We start from the raw sequence: 14,955 nt of genomic DNA, 5'->3' as shown, positions 1-14,955 counted from the left end.
GTAGCCCTCTCCTCAGGAGTGTACGAACCGGTCACCAACCTCCACCAATCCTTCGCCCCTAACGGAGAAGGTTCAGGGTGCACTTGAACTTTTGGTCATCCGGGAAAGAACATATGAAGAAACAACCCTCCACATCAGACAACCACCTCATCGCCATAATCGGGTCCTTGACCCCGTCAATGTAACATCCCGATTTCCAGGTACGAGATTTATTCTTTATTAAGCAAGTTTCCCTTGGAAATCGGTGAGTTGATGGCCTCAACTTGACGTGTTGGGATGATTTGGGTCACACATCTTTTTGGACCAACTCGACGAGTTGGTGAGGAAAACTCGACGAGTTAGCGGTTGGGTGAGAAACCCTAAATTTTAGGGTTTTCACCCTATATAACTTCCTTAAGTCCTTGAGGCTGGTCTTTTATCAGCCTCCAAACCCTATTATCGACCTTGTGAACCCTAATCATCATTTCATCTCATATTGTGAGAAAGTGTGGCAATTTGGAGCAAAAGAAGGAGAAGATTGAGAGAATGAGGCAATGATCTAGCAAGATAAGCTCTCATCTTCAGTTTGGCACTCTTTTGGACTGCTGTAAGTATTCAAGATCCGATTTTTATCTATCTATGTAGCTAGATCTTGAGTTTGGTCCCTTTTCTCCTTATTCTTGGATGTTGCAATGGATGGACTTCATAGAGTTTGCAACTTTATGAATCTCCAGGTCAAGGTGACCTTATAGTAGGTTAGATATGGTCTTTAGCCAAGCTTTGATGCCATGCATGGAGTTTAGGTCATATTTTTCCTTTTTTTGACCCATTTTGGGTTCAAGACATGCATTGGACATGCATGTAAATAAATCACCAACCTTTGGGACGTTTTTGAGGCTATAATCTCTTTTAGAAAAGTTAGATTCCAGATCCCAAGGATTTTATGCTTAATGGTTAAGCCTTTGAGTTTTCAAGCCTTGTGGAGGGGTTTTTGGGCATTTGGAGTAGCCCCAAAGGATAAAGTTGGAAACTTTATCCTTTTAGACACATTTGGAGTTTAGATATGAGCCTTAGAGTCCCTAGAATCAAAGAATCAAATGTATGTGTTAAGTCGGGGAAAACTCAACGAGTTGTCCAACTAACTCGACGAGTTGGCTAGGGTTTTCCCCGACTTTCTGAGTACTGTAGAACTCGGCGAGTTCATAGGTGCACTCGACGAGTTGGGTCAACATGGACTTTTGACCTTAACCGTTGACTTTGACTTTGACCATGGTTTTCCAAGTTGGACTTTTGAGGGCATTTTGGGTATTTTGGGATTTTGATGGGATTGGTCATGATGGTTGTAGGCTTTGAGTCAGGAGCTGAGATTCGAAGTCAGACCTTAGCAATTTTGCACTACTTGTGAGGTGAGCTTCCCTCACTGTACTTACAGGTCGAAGGCACCATGGCCGACCCTTTGGATTGTTATCCTGATTATCGTATGATTGAGTACCGTAGTGATCTGTTAGATTTGAATCATGGTAGATAGGATGATGTTATGCTTATTGATCTGTATGATTTGTGCTTGTCTGTAACATACACGTTCAGTTATCGTGTTTTGTTTAAAAATGAATATTATTTAATATATGATTTTGGGTGTTGAGTTTTAACAAGATAGTTTTATGAAGAATTGAAGTAAAACTATGTTTAGAATCATTCGGGATGTATTGGAAGTCTTATGAGATTCCATTCAAAAGTCAAATATCAAAATTAATGAAAATATAAAGTTGGAAATAAATAAAAATAATGTTATTGTAAGTTGTAGATTATCTCGTTAGAAACATTTAGGCAAAAACCTCATCGAAATCTGAGTTATAACGAAGAAGTTATGAACAATCAAATATCCGCAACAAAACCGGCAAAACACTATTTAGCGTAAAAAGTGAATTTTTGATAAACTACTTTTTAGCTTTAGTGATCTAAATGAAAGTCATAATATTCGTTAAACCGAGAATTTTCATAAAAAGAATGTCCAAATCTGACTTCGTATGAGGAAGTTATGATTTTTCTAAGTTTCAATATAGCAGTATACACTATACAGCTAAAAACTCGAAATAAAGATCGAGTGATTTTTAGCCGACACAACCTAAACGAGAATCGAAGGTCTCGTCAATAGTAGTACAACGGTAAAAAGACAGACAAAAACGGACGTCGGATGAAGAAGTTATGAATTTTTAACGGATTTTCCTGTCCCGGTCTGTTAAAAATAATAATATTAAAAAATAAATTCAAAATTAGCCAATGGAGTCTAAATGAAAGTTGTAGAGTATAATCTTGCCTACGCGTGCATATACAAAAGTTATGAATTTTTGAAGATTTGGGCACAAAATCCAAGAAGCTTTGCATGCTTGGCTCAGAATCGGCCACGTTGCCCCACTTCGCATGCCCGCCCCGTGTCCAACTCGTAGTGCGTCCGAAGGGAGGTCCAACCGAAACTCGCCGCGTGTCGCACCCGTGGCCTATCCAAAGCGAGCCACCTCGCCTGCAAGATCCGACGCGTGCTACCCCCGCATGTCCGACACGTGTCTCGTCCTCCCCCTCGGAACTGAGCCCTCGCACCATGCATAAGGGAGGTGCGAACCCTCCCGGTTTTGGTTGGAAATTTCACACTTTTTACACCTTACACCCTCTTTTAAGCTATTTTACAACCCCCGAAGCCCCGGGATCATACCTAACACCTGAAAAACGTCCCGAAGTGCCCGAAGACCCCGATAAATTTATCTTTTCGGATTGAAGCTCGACCCTCGCAAGGCCCGGTTTTCAATAAAGCTCTCGGTTTTCATCGAAGAAAGTTAATTATAGAAACAAAGTGTTGCCCAAATTACTATTTTAACCTTCGGTTGTTTCACGGTGAGTTCAAATTATAGGAACAATTGTATGTTATGTGTTGTATATGCAATATGTTTTCCTGTGTTATTATGATAATGAGCTATTCCTTTGACCACGAAGTGAATGACTAAGCATCACTCGGGTATTGGTATGTAGCCTTTAACCATGAAGTGAATGAGTAAGAATCACTTTGGCACTGACAGAATGCTGGATAGGGCTGGAAGCCCTTAAATTCCATCAAAATGTTAATTCAGAAATCTTTTATTTTATGTGCCACTTGGGCTAAAGTCTTATTGATGTATATCAAGTTGAAATTGTTGTATCTCATTGATTGTAAATCTTTAAATTAGATCATTTGTTGATATGGAAAGCCTCTCACATGATTCACATATGCCTTTTTTGTTCTTTGTTCCTCTTTGCTCCTGTCATATTGGTATATATATATGGCATAACGTTATATTACATCTATTTTTGAACTCACTAAGCGTCACCGCTTATCCCTCTCAGTGTTTAACTATTGCGGGTAATAAGGATCCAATATAGAAACATACTGTTGGAAGATTTAGAATAGTTAATAATATTACTTTTGTATTTAGTGATCATGTATGTATTAGTGTATAATTTCCTGGGTAGTTATGTAATATACTAAAACTTAGTCGGTTTGTATCCAGTCTTTGTAAATAAACTATTAATGTAAAATATTGTTTATGAATATGCATGTAGCATGTTTTGGATTAATATGATGTAGTTTTAGAGAGAGGTTGTCTCATTGTCTGTTGATTGCTTATATGTTTATGAGTTATGTATATGTCGACATGTGTGTGGTTGGGTTGAGGTGGTCCTGCTTTGTGTTGAAGGTCAACAGACCCACGGCGGCCCAGATAGACTGAAGGCCTACAAGGCGGGACTAGTCAGGCCGAAGGCCCAAAGAACGGTTCAGACAGGCTGAAGGCCCGGTGTGGCGGTCCAGACATGTTGAAGGTTTTGTATGCATGCTGTTGTGTGATAGTTATGATTATGTATTATGGTGGTATTTTGGGGAAGACTCACTAAGATTTGGGCTTACAGTTTTAGATTATGTTTCAGGTACCTCAGATGATCATGGGAAGGCGAAGGCTTGATCGTGCACCTCTTAGTGTTTTGTGTTATGATTTTTGGGAAAATTCTGATGTGAAACTTATTTTGAAAACAAATTGTAATAAAATGATGTTTCTGTGGTTATTAAAAGAGTTTAAAATTTTCAAGAATTTTTGGAATGTTACAATCAAACTGCAGGGGCTTCGTGTTGTCGAAGTCCCGATACTTAAATGATCTATCCTCTCGAATCCTCGCATCAACAACAGCCGCGGTAGCTACAACAACAGGCTCAATGAGTGCAACATGATCATCAAATAGCTCAATCATAGCAGGCTTGATAGACCTAAACAACTTCTAAATAGAATTCCGGAGAGCAACAACTACCTTAGTAGTGATCAACTCATGAATGTCATCATCTATCAACCTCGTCCTATCCTGGCCACCAACTCCCGAACTTGAACCTCTCGTCATCACTATACTGAAAATAAACTAAGATATACATCAGAAAGACCATAATTCATACTATTATAACCATCATGACAAGACTAACCTTCGGGGTGTGTGACTTCCTTGCTACGCGTACGGGTCCTGTGCTTTCAGTAGTACAGACCCATACTACCTTTCACACCTACCGGTATTTGTCTCAATTGATCATCACAAATTGCCCAAAACAGACCCACAACTAGGGTATGCATTCATCCAACTGGCCTGCTACACCCACATACTCACTAATGAAACTTCCACCAACCCTGTAACCACTCGTGCATACTAATCATACATAATAGTGGATCCCATAGTCAGTCGAATACTTGATTCTACCCTAAGCCAAAAACCAAAAAAGGAACAGTAAATAAGGCTAAATCAAACATTCTCAGACTATAGAGTCTTAGTTATCTATAACTATGATGCACACACTAAGCAACCACATTAATGATGTAAATTTCATCTAACATACAAGAAGTCCTCCTAGGCTATCAGACATCATACATCAGATTGGTCTACCCTCGGGTCTAATCAACTTTTCCTTCTATTAAGAGCTTAATCCCTTAAGCCCTTTCATCTAAAATCCAGATCTAGTCCTCAAATGATGTCCTTAATCTTAAAGTTTCCAACTTTACGATCTTGCATGGATATTAAGTGCCCATTACCAAAACCCTAACTTAATACAAGGTCCAAATCATTAAAGAGCATGCTTGGAGGGAAAATAAGGATCAAGATTACATTTTTATGACTCTAAACTCTTCAAAACGTCTGAAAGGACAACTCATATGATTTAGAGTAAATCGTATTCATAAACACCAAGCTTATGGGGTCAAAATGAATGCAAATCCATAGCTAACAAGATCTAAGTAAAACTTCATCAAGATCATAGATTTTTACCTCCAAGTAGTGTAAAATGATGATGTGGTTCTGGATCCAAAGTGCTTTACTCTTCTAAGATACCCTCTGCTATTTCTCATTCCTTCAAGAATACCACAAAACACACTTTCAAGCTAAAAAGGCACAAACAAGGAATTAAGGTTTGCTTGGGACGAAGATGGGGATGGAGGCTGATGAATGAAATGATCTAAAAGAGTTAAGGATGTTTAAATAGGGTCCAAAGCCTAAAATTTAGGGTTTGACCTCTGACCACATACACTCATCGTACTCATGCAGCCCCCACTTTTCATTTAAATGCCATTTGTGACCAATTTGCAAGCACTTCTCATACCAAGGGTCAAAATGTAAAATACATGGAAATCGAGATGTTATACGCAAAACCCTAAATAAGGGTTGTCAAATTTCAAGGTCTTCATGATGACGTATCATAACGCTCGTTACATCCTAACATCTCTTATATTCCTTGTGATTTCTTGAGAAATCCATCTGGTGTGTTCTTGTGATTCTTGTCCATTAAACGATGATCAAAACATCAGGACAGTCGGAGCAATACACTAATGGTGGTTGCTAGTAGTAACGGTGATTATACTTCTCAACTTATGAATCATATTAGGGGATATGAACCCCATCTTATGGGTTCCCTAAAGTAAGAACAATAGGGGATGGCTCCTTAACGATTTTTCATACCCAATTCCAAATCTCAAATTAATCATATTAGTATAGATTTGTATATGTCGATAGGTTTGATTTGGTGATTATGGTGGTTGGATCGATTAACGTGGTAGTACACGTGACAACACTGATTATTCATGCAATCGATTTCTAGATTTAATATCCATAATTCTACTACAACTCAATCGCCGAACATCTCTATTTGACGACAAAAAATTCCTAAATTCGTGGTGAAGACGGAGACATCAAACAGTCGACCTGAAAACCTACATGCATTTCTTGTTATATACACATGGTAATCTTAGCTTTTAATTATTTTTGGGGATAAATTTAGGAATGTTGGGTTGCTTAACATTAGAAAATTTACAACAGAAACATGTATGCCGATTAGTACATATGAACTCAATGAGGATGCTTCCGGTAATCATTACAAATGATTTTTTTGAGGGGGTAGCCTGAAACTGCAAAAAATAGAGTATCCATCATAACTGTAAGGAAATAAAGAGTTTTTGAGGTTAAAGAAGAATTTGGATTTTTAAGATGGTAGACTCTTATTATAAAAGAATATGCGAGGAAATTTATGGTGTATAAGCATGGATGGTGGTTGGTTTCTAATGGAATGTGTTACAGTATAAATGTGAAGGTAATGAAGGGATACATTCGACATATGTCTAAAGATGACCTCTCCACTATGTACATGTACTAGCCTACATGATCTCAATAATCTACCTCATACAAATCAGACATGTTGACTTACTGCAAATCGGGAGTAACACCCATTGTTACCATTTAATAGGTTATTTTGACATTGATATTCTAAAAAGCACAAATATTAATTTAAGGACCAATTAACTCCAAAAAAAAGCATCCCTTTCTAAGGTGGTTGCTCATCTCGGGTCCGTTGAAGCGTGGGTTGCTCTGTTAATTCTACCTAGGTGTACTCTTCAGGTGTTCAAGCCCAAGAATAGGCAAGAAAGGAGGTATGGCAACAGGAAGTCATTGCAACATCGTAATATTTTGAGCGCTTTAGCCACTTGGGGGACTGAAGACGGTATCACCAAGCTAGTTAAAAACTTAGTTGGCAATGTAAGACTGGAGCAACAAGGCAAAAAAGAAGAGTACATTCAGGATGGAAGAACATCGGGCAACACCAATGTCAGACAATGTCTTCGTAAGGTTGCCGATGGACATTTTACAGCAACAGTGAAAGTTTTATGTTCTTCGGGGGTTGCTCCATTTGGGGGTGATACCACGAAGACATTGGAGGATAAGCATCCATACAAGCCACCACCTTCCATGCCCAACACCATATTTTCAGAACCTCCCCTTGTAGTGGATGTTGACAATGTCCTTCGGGGAATTAAATCATTCCCTAAAGGTACCTCATGTGGGAGAGACGGGTTGAGAGCTCAACATATTTTGGATGCCCTTTGTGGTGAAGGTTCGGCTATAGCTAACGAACTCCTGCATGCTATTACATCTGTGGTTAATCTATGGATTGGGGGGAGATGCCCTTCGAGTTTAGTAGAATTTGTTGCCTCTGCTCCTCTCACGCCGCTCTTAAAACCTGACAAGGGAATACGACTTATTGTTGTAGGTACTATATGGAGACGTTTGGTTTCCAAGTTGGCTATGAAAGGTGTTGGTAAGGAAATGACCAAGTATCTCAATGATTTCCAGTTCGGGGTCGGGGTGTCGGGTGGTGCTGAGGCCATATTACATAGCGCCAATAGGGTGTTGAGCGAGTGCCATGACGACGGATCTCTCTCCATGCTTACCGTGGATTTCTCTAATGCCTTTAACCTTGTTGACAGATCTGCATTGCTTCATGAGGTCAGGTTGAAGTGTCCTTCTATATCCTTGTGGGTAGAATTCCTCTATGGTCAAGCAGCAAGGTTGTATCTCGACAACACACATATTTGGTCCACTACTGGGGTTCAGCAAGGAGACCCCTTGGGACCACTTCTCTTTGCCCTTGTGTTACACCGCTCTTGCATAATATTAACAACAATTGCAAGCTTCTTCTCCATGCATGGTACCTTGATGATGACACACTTATTGGAGATTCGGAAGAGGTGGCCAAAGCGTTGGACATCATTACGGCGATTGGCCCAAAATTGGGCCTTCAACTGAATATCAAGAAAACAGAGCTCTTTTGGCCCTCGTGCGACGGTAGGAAGCTACGTGAGGGGCTATTCCCGGCTGACATCGGGAGGTCGCATTTGGGGGTGAAATTTCTTGGGGGAGCTGTTAGTAGAGATGCTAGTTTCATTAGCAGCTTAGCCATAAAGAGAGCCGAAAATGCTGTGAATTTGATGCGCCTTCTTCCTCAATTGTCTGACCCACAGAGTGAGCTCCTTCTGCTTCGGTCTTGTATGGGTATTGCTAAGCTTTTCTTTGGGCTGAGGACGTGTCAATCCATTCACATGGAAGAGGCGACAATATTCTTTGACAATGGGTTGCGCGGGGCCATTGAGGACATTGTGGTTTGTGGTGGCCCTTTCTTTGGTGACATACAATGGCGCATTGCTTCCTTACACATCAGGTTTGGTGGTTTGGGTTTATACTCGACAGTAGAGGCTACTTCATATGCTTTTGTTGCCTCAAGGGCCCAAACTTGGGTTTTGCAAGACCACATCTTATAGGATAGCGGTATATACGGTATGGATTCTGATTATGATGGTGCCTTGGCTTCTCTTCGTAACAAGCTTCCAGATTCTGACCTTAGCAGTTTTACTACTAAAGACACCGCCCCCCTAAATCCCAGAGTACGCTGGCGAGTGCCCTTTTTCGTAAAATTGTCCAAGATATGGAAGTTCATCTCGACATGACGGCCCGTCAGAAAGCGGTTTTCCAGTGCTTACGTGCACCACACGCCCAAGATTTTCTTCTTGCTATCCCTATAGATGGGATTGGCCAACATATGTCTCATGTGGAGTATCGTACCATCCTCAAATATCGACTCATGATTCCAATATTCCCAGCTGACGAGATATGTCTGGTGTGTCGCAAAGCATGTTTGGACTCCTTTGGAGAGCATGCAGTTCACTGTAAAGAACTCCCGGGGTTCAAATACAGGTACGATATGGTTAGAGATGTTTTGTTCGATATATTTACGCGTGCCGGAGTTTCCGCTAAGAAAGAGGCACCTGTGAATTTCTTGACTGACCCGATAGAAGGAAGGTTAACCCTTAGACCGACTGACATTTTGATTTTTGGATGGGTCGGAGGGAAACATGCATGTGTGGACCTTACAGGGGTATCCCCTCTCGTGGGCTTGAGGGCGGGGGGTTTCACGGCAAGACTGACTGCTTTAAAAGCTGCTATAGTCAAAGTCACCAAACATGAGAAATCGTGCATGGAAAATCAACAAGTGTTCATACCATTTACATTTGATACGTTTGGTTTCATCGCACCGAATGCGGTAGAGCTTCTTAATAGAGTACAACAGATCATGCATTGCAATGGTATATCCCCCTAGTTCTATGAATGCAGTCTTTAAAAGATTGAACTTTGCTATACAAAAAGGCTTAGCGGTGCGGCTTGTTGCCCGTTTGCCATCTCACTTGTTGTACGATGATAATTAAAATTTAATTTAAAAAAAAATAAAAAATCTTGAATTGATGATATAAAATCCCTACCCTAATTTATTATCTTTTCAAACTGAATTTTATAAACATATTCATTTTGATCACTCATGTCGGTAGCAATGTGCCTTTTTTGTGGTATTATACAAAAAAAACACACTTAGTTGTATAATAAAAACCGAAACATTTAATTTTATATAGGATTTGAAGTAAAGTTTTGATTATCTATTAAATGTCTTTAAACGTCTAATAAAGACAATAGAAAAACAAGGATACATTCAAACCCGTTTTATTAATTTTATAGCCATAACGGACGAATAAATAGTGTTATTTTGAATATTTATAGACATAAATAATAAATAATATATTTTAGAAGACTATTCATTCAAACTTCAAAATTTAAACTTCAAACGATATCTTAATAAAGAATACAAATTTTGGTCCCCCTTTATTCATTCAAAAGAAGAAGGCGACACCACGCGCCATAACACAACACAACAAAGCGCTCTCTCTTTTGTCCTTTCTACTCCTCTCTGCTACAATCTAAAACACAATCAAACGCGCCTCCGTTAAACACCGTGCGCCTCCGCGAACACGACAAAGGAACAGACATTTATTGAAGCTCCGCAGTTACCTTCATCAGCTTTTTTTTTTTTTTTTTTCTAGTAATGATCACTTTCTTTTAGTACGTTACAAATGCATCTACGCATGTGGAAGTGTTTATTCTAGTTAGTTAGCACATGAATAATGCGTAGTAGTACTGGTAGTTTTACATTTTAATATTGAAATGACATGCCTATCGATTAGAAGCTTTGCTTCCAGTTGCGATGGAATTCCCTTTTTGGTGTCGGTGACTGAGGTTTTTTTCGTCAAAGATTAGGGTTTTTCTTTAGTTAGATCTATTCGTCAATGGTAGGTGGAGTTCTATTATTGTATTCTCACGTTTGAACTTTTTTTCCCGATGGTAAACTTTTTAGCTCACAATTATCATCGAGGAGATTTGAATTTTTGTGATACTTTCCCTTTAGTATAGCCAAATTATTTGCATTTTTAGTGTAGTTTTACAATGGGGATGGTAATATGCTGTGTTTTTGTTGAAGATTGAGAATAGGCTAGTTTAATTTATGAGCACTGGTGTGTAAATTAGGGTTTTTTCGTTTGTTGCTTCAGGTTGATGGAGATGGAGAGGGGAATTGATCCTGATGCGCTGCTTGATTATGTCGAACTTCAGATATTTCCAATCCAGAACAGGTTTTTCCTTTATAAACTTCTTGATCAAACTTTCCTTACAAATTCCTTCTTCCCTGGTTATGAAATTGTTATCGCTTCATGGTGTAATGGAGATAATGTATATAAATAACATTTTTAGCTTCCATTCAACTATCATCTCATACAAAGTTTTCTAGGTATGAGGCATACGTATGTAGTAGCAACAGGGCACACAAAGTAGCATCCGGAACCTTGAAACAGTTACTATTGCATTCACCTAGAGTAAAAGATTTGTCCTTCAAAGGCTCAAACACAAATTTCAAGATTTTACCACCTGATAACTCCAATGACGCTGAGTGGTTTACAACAGCCACATTGAAAAGGTCCATACCATAGTTCATTCCCTTCTTTTTACTTGCTTAAATGAATCAAAAGGTCATTATTCTTTTTTCTCATTGGTTTGCTTTATAATTTATATAATCTATCAGATTTCTACACATCATTGGCTCACCAGACATCCTTAGTATTGGAAATGAAATCACTCAACTAGAGGAAACCAGAAAATTCCAACTTTCGTTGTCTGTGAAGGTATGATTTCTTGCTTTTCCCCTCTCTTTTATGTTATCTGGAAGTAAATTAACTTATGGTTTGTGTCTAGCAGGCTGAAGTTGATATTACATCATCAATCAATTCAAAGTATGTGTACACTCTTTGTGTTATCAATCATTTTTCTCGCTTCATTCTTATTTCTTTTTCTCATTCAACACATACTGTGGCTTCTGATAGGAATGAACTACTAAGAGCAGTTGATTTAAGGCTCACAGCATTAAAAGACGAATTAGCCCTTGCCTTTGACCGGGCTACTGGTGCCAGATGCTCAACTAAGGACATCTCTGACTTGGAAAATTTTGCTCATCATTTTGGAGCCAAAGATATAAGGTATCTTTCATTGAAAAAAGAGAAAAGGAAATTTCCCATGTGGATATCAACACTTAGTATTACTACCATACTCTTTTCAGGGATTCATTACAGAAGTTTGTAGAAATTAGCATATTCCCCTCACCTCAAGACTTGATAAACATCAGGTTCAATAAGAATGACAGAAACGCCCCTGCTCCTCCCATAGCCTCCCCAGCAAAAGCTGCACAAATTGAACGACAAAACTCAACAGATGATGAAAATTCATCTGTTTCAAGTGAAGATAAACAAGCATCTGTTGAAAGAAGTCGTGCCCCTACAAGATCATCTGCAACACCAAGAAGGTCAGCATCTCCTATGAGGCGAATACAAATCGGGCGGTCAGGTTCCCACCGGGCAGCTGCCCTAACTATCAAGAGCCTCAACTATTTTCCACCTCGTGAAAAATTAGGGTTTCAAAGAGATGCAGGTAGCAACAGTAGTGAAGAAGAGGAAGAAGACCCAGAGAAACCCAAGAAGAACAATGTATTAAGAATGAGTGTTCAAGATAAAATCAGTCTTTTTGAAAGCAAACAGAGGGACGAAAGCGTCAATATCCCCAAGACAAAGACTTTATTAAATACAAAGAAAGGTGTTTTGAGAAGATGGAGTTCAGGAATGGGTGAAAATGCTACCCAAAACCAACAACACCACCTCCCTGATAATATTAATAATAATACCGAAAATACCCTTGTCAGCACCAAAAATGTAGCACCAGAAGCAGAGGTTTCTGCTGAGACTGCAGAAAACATCATACAGGTGGAGACTTTAGAACCTGAAAGAGAAGGAAGCTGTGAAAAGCATGTTGACTCCATTGAATGGAGTCAACTTAAGGAAGCGGAACTGAACCAGTTATTCACAGAAATGATGGAGAATAAACTGGTCAAACCTCGGAAGTTGACTAATGATGTCAGCAAAAGTAAGAAATCAGAACAAAGAGGTGGTTTTTATGATCACTATAAGCAAAAGAGAGATGAAAAGCTTCAAAGGGAAACAGCTGGAAAAAGAGCCGAAAAAGAAGCTCAATTGAAAGTAATGCAACAACGGTTTCTTGATGAGAATAATAAACTCCAGAAAACTCAAAAGAATCCAATTCCAGTGACAAACACCAGAAAGGAATCACCAAAACCTTTGGTTTTGAAAAAAGCCACTCCAAAACCACCTTCTCCTTTACCTACCACACGCAAATCATGGCCATCACCACAGCCACCAAAACCTAAAGAGGCATCACCTTCTAGAACAACTTCTCGAAAACCTCAGTCCACGTCATCATCAGATGTTCGTTCAAGTACAAAAAGTGAAAAGTCAAAGCCACGGTCAACCACTCCAAAGTCAACACCAGATGTTGTTACAAACAGGAATCTTAAAAAGACCATCAACGAGAAGAAACAGAAACAGCCAACAGTTATGAAAACAACAAAGTCAACCAAACCAATAAAAGTCAACAACACTCCTGAATCTGAATCTAAACCTAGTTTTTACAACAAGGTTACTAAGAAAAACAGTGTGGTTCCATTAGAGACAAAGCCTTTTCTTCGTAAGGGGTCTGGAATGAAGACGAAAGTTGCGGATCAACCTGAGGAAGCTTCTAGAAGAAGCTCTGAAACTCTAGTAATCCAAAGTGAGGAGAATGAGGTTGGTATGATAACGGATGTAACTGAAACCGTAGAATTGGAACCACAGGTGGTTAAACTTAAAAGCGAGGAGGAATTTGAATTGGAATTGGAATCGGAATCGGAATCAGTGATCCCCAAAAGGGTGGAAATGAAGGAACAGGAATTGGTGATTTCTCCAACCGCATGGGTGGAAGTGGAAGCGGAAGTGGAAGAAGAGATAATTTCAAGCCCAGTGCAGAGTGTGTCTCCAGTGAAAGGTGTTGTTAAAGGAGGTGATGGAATTGGAATTACAAGTCCACGGATTCGTCATTCTCTATCTCAGATGATGTTGGAGGATAACAGTGAAGAAGGTGGTGATAATGGAGAATGGGGAAATGCTGAGCATCCTCCTGCTTTGGTTTACCACAAGGATTCACCCAAAGGATTCAAACGCCTCTTGAATCCCACAAAAGGTCAACTTTCTGATTCTATATAATTTCTTATAACACTTCAAAAAATTTCCCAAATACTGATGAAAAATACCACTATTTTTCAGGAAGGAGGTCATTCTTCTCCCTTTCAACGTTTAGGGGGAGCAAGGGGTATTGATGTAAAATATATATACAAACATATAGGTTAATTAAGCTTTCTTCTTAACATGCATTTATTGTGGATGTGGAAACGATTGATTATGGGATGTAAACTCAATTGTGGTCATATTTCTTCAAGCAAGAATCCTCCTTGCTAGAATGGGTATGAAGATGATAGAGCTTGTTATTCTTGCTATTTTTCACGGAAATATTTGTTGCTTGTTTAAGGTGTTTATTAGATTATTTATAGTTTCATAATATTAATAACCATTTTTAAATGTTTGGATGAAATAATATAAAAAATTGCTTATTTTTTCTTAAATAAATTATTTTCTTTATAAGCTGTTTAATTCTAATTTAATTTTATATGCTTATATTTTTTTTTGAAACTACTAATTATTATACGCGAATCAATTTACCAATCTAGTAATATAATTTTAACTTGTTTCTTTCAATGACTAGCTTCATATATAAAATTCAGCGACGAGTCTAGAATGTAAAACTACATGATTCATTATCTTAATAAAACCGATAGAAAATTAAAAAAAAACTCAAAAATACTAGTTGCTGGTTTGAATCGAGTTGAAATATATATATAAAATAATCTTACAATTATACCCGACGATGTCTTATATCTTGATATATTGACACACTTACATCATTACTAATATCTTATAATATTGAAAGTTTAAAACAATAAAAAAAGTTATCGTGGAATCATGGAACAAACAAAAAAGTGAAAGAAAAAATTACTATTAAGTATTAACAAACATTCACTGGCTTTTATGCTAATGGAATAAATATTAACAAACAATAATTTAAAAAAAAAACCCATATATTGAACTAAATTACTATTATTAATTCATGATTGTGAAAAAACCTTGTTGATTTGTGATTCACGTTTATTATTATTATTTTTTAGTTTAACTTGTATTGGGCGACGAATATTGGATTATATCTTAAAAAATACTAGGATATTAAAGTTTAGAATGTTAGCTTTAAAAATCTGGTTCATTTAAATTTTTTTAGGTTGGTTACAAA

General features: G+C 38.2%; 1 protein-coding gene across 3 annotated transcripts; it reads left to right on the top strand.

Annotated features, from left to right (window-relative positions):
* Nucleotides 1-10,013: 10,013 nt before the first annotated feature.
* Nucleotides 10,014-14,141, top strand: LOC111919637 (uncharacterized). Of its 3 annotated transcripts, none has more exons than XM_023915197.3 (8): nt 10,014-10,192; nt 10,734-10,814; nt 10,970-11,155; nt 11,261-11,360; nt 11,434-11,468; nt 11,559-11,711; nt 11,792-13,797; nt 13,881-14,141. In XM_023915197.3, the coding sequence occupies exons 2-8, from the start codon at nt 10,738-10,740 to the stop codon at nt 13,931-13,933; spliced, it is 2,610 nt and encodes an 869-aa protein (XP_023770965.1). In that variant the 5' UTR covers nt 10,014-10,192; nt 10,734-10,737; the 3' UTR covers nt 13,934-14,141. The 3 variants fall into 3 exon arrangements, with proteins under 3 accessions (XP_023770965.1, XP_023770963.1, XP_023770962.1); XM_023915195.3 differs by having other exon boundaries at nt 10,014-10,228; XM_023915194.3 differs by lacking the exon at nt 10,014-10,192 and adding an exon at nt 10,235-10,475.
* Nucleotides 14,142-14,955: the final 814 nt, after the last annotated feature.

The sequence above is a fragment of the Lactuca sativa genome, chromosome 8, assembly GCF_002870075.4.
Source record: "Lactuca sativa cultivar Salinas chromosome 8, Lsat_Salinas_v11, whole genome shotgun sequence".
NCBI lineage: Eukaryota > Viridiplantae > Streptophyta > Magnoliopsida > Asterales > Asteraceae > Lactuca > Lactuca sativa.
Note: the sequence above shows the minus strand (reverse complement) of the source record. Positions and strands in the feature narration are given on the sequence as shown.

Bases quoted from the DNA above. Each gene is read 5' to 3' on its own strand.
- LOC111919637 (XM_023915197.3), top strand. From the start codon at position 10,738: ATGGAGATGGAGAGGGGAATTGATCCTGATGCGCTGCTTGATTATGTC. The intron at 10,815-10,969 runs GTTTTTCCTTTA...AAAGTTTTCTAG, and splicing joins ATATTTCCAATCCAGAACAG to GTATGAGGCATACGTATGTA. The intron at 11,469-11,558 runs GTATGTGTACAC...GGCTTCTGATAG, and splicing joins ACATCATCAATCAATTCAAA to GAATGAACTACTAAGAGCAG.